Source organism: Saprolegnia parasitica (assembly GCF_000151545.1).
Source record: "Saprolegnia parasitica CBS 223.65 unplaced genomic scaffold supercont2.1, whole genome shotgun sequence".
Classification (NCBI taxonomy): domain Eukaryota; phylum Oomycota; class Saprolegniomycetes; order Saprolegniales; family Saprolegniaceae; genus Saprolegnia; species Saprolegnia parasitica.
In genome coordinates this window covers 368728-373271 of record NW_012156395.1, presented here as the reverse complement: position 1 = coordinate 373271, position 4544 = coordinate 368728, and the positions used below count along the sequence as shown (strand labels likewise).

Here is a 4544-nt window from a genome sequence, read left to right as displayed (position 1 = left end):
AGATAGAGCACCTTGTCTTGATAGCGCCCACGGGCCAAGACGTACCTGTTGTCGAGCTCCGGGGCGTGTTCTAGGAACGGCCGTCGTTGCGTTCACATGTATTCCGAATGGTGCGCAATCGTGGAGGGCACTCGGTCCACCAGCTCCACTAATGCATGTAGGAGGACTCTCGGTACGCAGGAAAGCCCATCGTATGCGTGCTAATTCTATCTATCCGGTATGAGTGCACTGCCATCTCAAAATGGGGATGGCGGCCGAGGCACTACCCATGTAGAGACATGCTTGACGGCCGCCATTGTTCCTCCAGTCGCATAGCCACGCGCGACCGTTTGCTTGCACTAGCTCTCTCTGCCTCGCTGGCGGCAAAATTTCGATGACATTTGCTGCGACCAAATTGGGTCTCTTACAAAGTTATAAAAGGGTTCCTACGACATGTACACTATTGTTTTCCGAGCGCGTTTACGCCTGGCGCTGCTTGAACTCGGCGTACGCTTCTTCGCGCGTGATCGGGTTGAGCTTCAGAGTCGCGACCGTGACGCGGTGCGAGCGGAACGCGGCACCGTCCTGCTCGTCGCGGTGGAAGATCGCGCCGCGCTTCTCCTTGGAGAAGGTGACGTCGGGGCTGTTGGAGAGGTACCGGATGCCGGCAAAGGTCGACATGGACATGGCGAACGTGATGATGCCAATGATCGGGTACGTAGCCGGGTCGGAGAACCACGTCTTGATGACCGTCTGGGAAGCGCGCGCAGCCATGGTGGTAGTAAGAGTGTCTTGGTCGAAGCAAAAAGCAAAGTGAGCGAAGCCGCCGCCAGTGAGTCGGCGGCGGCTAAAGAGACACGCAGTCGTGGCGCCAAGAAACGCACTCTACAAAAACACGTCGCGCCGGATACATCCGGATAATGCTGGGCGCGCAGGCTGCCACGCGTCAAGGACGCGTGATTTTAGCCACTTTTTTGTATCCCGCCCATGACAGCACGGGACGGCCGCGGCGCTTGAAGGCAAGATCGACATAGACGTGGCGTTCTACCGCGGTCCAGAGCGTGCACACGACGTTTATCAGAGCGCGCCTTTTCAGGTCGGACGCACGCATGCGTTATCAACGGGACCAGAAGCATGGACATTGTTGTCGTTTGTGCAACCGACTCGAACGACGATGCTCGCGTCATCAACGACGACAAGTTGTCGAAAGTGTCCATGCCTCACCACCGTACATTGTCATCTGGCGTTGCACGAATGTACAGTATGTCCAGTAAGGACGATGCACGCGCAGGCGTCATCTTCCGATGGTCAGTTACATGGTGCGACATCATCCGCACCATAGAACCATAACGACGACACGTTGGGAAACTGGCATACACATGCAAGGTAGACATGTTTTAGCATTATATGCATAGACCAAGAACCATGCAAGCACTACGGAGGTAGAGAATCAAGTGTGTGGGAAATGGAAAGCACGATGAATACACAACAGCACGCTTCTTTATACAGAGCGCATGCTAGCTTGCAAGCCATGATTGAAGGCATTTCGATGCAGCGCAATTTCACGCGTTTGGTCCCAGCAACCAGTTCAACGACCCGCGGGGCCGCGAGCCTTCCTGCGCGCTACCGCACCATTCAACGACGCCTGTATGATCGCCAGCGCTCTTCCAAGCATGAGCGGAAAGCTTCGCCATGCTTCGGTTTGTCGGCAGTAAACAGGTCGTTTACAATCTTGGTTGGCGCGCTCGCGGTATCCGGATGCGTGTCAAACCTCGCATACAAATAATAAGTCACGATTCAAACATACTGCATTATCCGGAAGATCGCAAGTAAGCAACCCGATTACATTGGCGCCAACGCGCGTGTCTTTAAAGACAGCATCGTCGTCGTCGGCCGGGCCAGTCGCAGTTCTTCTTTGGCTTTAAACTACCTCTCTTGTCATGGCGGCGCGCGCCAAAACCTCGCTCCGGGCGTGGCTCTCCGACCCGTCGACTTACCCGATCATTGCGATCGTGTCGTTTGCAGCGAGCATGGCGACGTTCCACGGCGTCCGGTACATTCGAACGAGCCCCGATGTGTCGATCAGCAAGGAGCGCCGGAGCGACCTCTTCCACCGCAACGACGAAGAGGGCAGTGCATTCCGCGCCCATCGTGTCAACCTCGCCCACCTCAAGTCCAACCGCATCACGCAAGAAAAGGATTTTGCGACCTTTCGCGAGCGCCAGTCGAGCGACAAAGCCAATTGATTTGTAACAAAGCATGTACACGTTGTCCATCGTACGTCCTTGGTCGTCGTCTCGACTAGAGGTTGAGGTCGTAGTGCTGGCCCGTGAGGCGGCGGTACGTGTCGTACGCGGCGTGAGCCTGCGTCGGGAGCTTCCGACTCACGCTTTGAAGGGCAATCTTCCGAGCCACGGATGCGTCGGTGGGGCAAGGCGCAAAGCGGCTTGGTTATGTGTAAGGGACTCGGCCGTGCGCCCAACGGCCTCGAGAAGCTTGGCCATGTTGCGATGCACGGAAGGGTCGTTCGGAAGGTACTTGAGCGCGTCCTCGCAATGACGAATGGCCTCCTTGAAGTGGCCGCGCTTTGCTTTCACAGCACTTAAATTGATGTGCGCAGGCCCAAACGACGGCTGTAGCGCGACCGCATTTTGGAGCTGGTCGTAAGCGTCGTCGAGCTTGCCAGCCTGCATCAAGGCCAGTCCGAGCTCGTTGTAGTGGGCGGGCCCGCCGCGTTTCGTTAATAGCGCGATGCGCGCGACGCGCTCGTACTGCTCCGTGTCGCCCTTGGATTTGTACAGCACCGAGAGGTTGTGCAGCGCCTAGACGAATCCTATGGAATTCCATGCAAGGTTGAGTTGGGCAACGTACGTCTTCGTCCATTGGGGCCTTCTCCAGTCGCCCTTGAAAGTACGCGATCGCATCGTCACGCTTCATGCCGTCTGCTGCCGACGGTCCCGTCCGAAATCAATGCCCTTGTCCTAAATATAGCCTCGCAGAGCTGCCTCGCAGTGATGTGCGTGGCGTCCTACTGTATCCCAGGAAGCTTTTCACGAGTAGCTTGCATGGGCCTTCAGCGTGCCACAGCTACGTAGCGACCAGATCCTCTGCACGGCAAGAAGAACCGTGGACGACCGAGTACCTTTGCGAGGACCATCGTGAGCGTAGAAAGAGATGCACATCTTGAGATGGCTACTACGTCAACATCCACTGTACAGGAAAGGCTCGTGAGAGGTAGCTAGCAGAAAATCGCTTGCCGCCAACTTCAACCTCAGCGCACGCAACTTGGCGAGCTTCGATATTTTCCGGTATCCTCCGGATACGAGGCTTCGAAAAAAAGTGCTACATGGACGATCGGAGCGGCGATGGCCCGGGCCTCTCTCTGGACGAGCTCAAGAGCAACCTCTTCTCTACGCTGCAGAAGGAAGGCGCGATCGACCAGATTCGCGTATGCCGCCTTCGCCGTCGCCCTTGCTGAGCGCCATGTAGGTGCATCTGCGCACGACGTTTGTGCAGAAGCTCCAGAAGCGGTCCGCCACCATGCACGCGTCGACGCTCGAGTGCACGCTGCTTGAGAAGGTGGCCAACACGCTCCTCTGCGAGTATCTGCGCGCCAAGCAGCTCAAGCACACGCTCTCGGTGTTTCTGCCCGAAGTCGGCCCGCGCAACTGCGAGCTCGAGCCGGACATGGTCGCCAAGATGCTGCGACTGCCCTCGACACCGGCGTCGCCCGCTGGCCTCCTCGAGATGCTATCGCAGGTCGAACGATCCGCGTCTATCTCGACGCACGAGATGCAGACTCAAACACACGACGAAGACCGTCGGTACATCCTTGGTAAAGCAATTCCATCGACTCTTCATGCAGCATGAGGACGCATACTAGAGTCGGAGCTCCAGCGCATTGATGCCATGTACGTGGCACAGAGCCATGCGCAGAGAGAGCAACCGGCCAAGTCGTTTGAAGACCGCATCCTCCAGTACCAACAAGAGTATGATCGCATGGCCCAAGCCCACTTGGCCCACGAGGTAACGTCCTTAGACTCACAGCGGCGTCGGCACACGCCGTAGATAACGAGGATCCGCGACACGGAGATCGCGGCGATGCGCGTCGACGAGCGCAAGGCGTATCTGCACGAGATGGAGAGCGTCCGAAGCACGCTTCAGGCCGAGTACACGGCCAAGCAAGCGGCCTTGGACGAGGCCGAGCGGTCGCTGCACGTTGCGTACCTCGAAAAGCAGCGTGTACTTGGATATTATTGCATGTGCTTGCCTTGTCGAGCTCATGCAGAGTGATTAGCAAGCCGAGCTCGACTTGTTTGAGCTGCGCCAAACGCTCCTGAAGGAGATGGATACGGTGCAGACCAAGGATCGCGAGCTCACGTCCCTGATCGACGCCGAGAGCCGCAAGTGGCAGACAGAAAGTCGGCGTCTGGTCGTGCTCCAAGACAACGTCGCGGCCCGCGAGGCGCAGATGGTCGCCACGATTGCGCGCCTCGAAGAGGACAAGGCCACGTACACGGCGCACTGCGAGCGGGAAGCCGCGGCCCGGGTCGCGCGCCAGCAAG

At 57.7% G+C, this 4544-nt stretch overlaps 3 protein-coding genes across 3 annotated transcripts; 1 reads left to right on the top strand and 2 right to left on the bottom strand.

The window, feature by feature from the left end:
* Positions 1 to 403: 403 nt before the first annotated feature.
* Positions 404 to 753, bottom strand: SPRG_00145 (hypothetical protein; the record flags this gene model as incomplete). The annotated part of the gene is made up of 2 exons (XM_012338253.1): positions 404 to 425; positions 464 to 753. The coding sequence occupies 2 exons, from the start codon at positions 751 to 753 to the stop codon at positions 404 to 406; spliced, it is 312 nt and encodes a 103-aa protein (XP_012193643.1).
* Positions 754 to 1889: 1136 nt separating this feature from the next.
* On the top strand, positions 1890 to 2225 carry SPRG_00144 (hypothetical protein; the record flags this gene model as incomplete). The annotated part of the gene is made up of 1 exon (XM_012338252.1): positions 1890 to 2225. The coding sequence occupies exon 1, from the start codon at positions 1920 to 1922 to the stop codon at positions 2223 to 2225; it is 306 nt and encodes a 101-aa protein (XP_012193642.1). The 5' UTR covers positions 1890 to 1919.
* SPRG_00143 (hypothetical protein) lies at positions 2209 to 2961 on the bottom strand. Its single transcript, XM_012338251.1, has 2 exons — positions 2851 to 2961; positions 2209 to 2801 (listed from the first exon to the last, which is right to left on the bottom strand). Exons 1-2 carry the CDS (start codon positions 2914 to 2916, stop codon positions 2364 to 2366), a joined length of 504 nt encoding a protein of 167 aa, XP_012193641.1. The 5' UTR covers positions 2917 to 2961; the 3' UTR covers positions 2209 to 2363.
* Positions 2962 to 4544: the final 1583 nt, after the last annotated feature.

Bases quoted from the DNA above. Each gene is read 5' to 3' on its own strand.
- SPRG_00143 (XM_012338251.1), bottom strand. From the start codon at position 2,916: ATGAAGCGTGACGATGCGATCGCGTACTTTCAAGGGCGACTGGAGAAG. The intron at 2,802-2,850 runs GTACGTTGCCCA...GGATTCGTCTAG, and splicing joins AGGCCCCAATGGACGAAGAC to GCGCTGCACAACCTCTCGGT.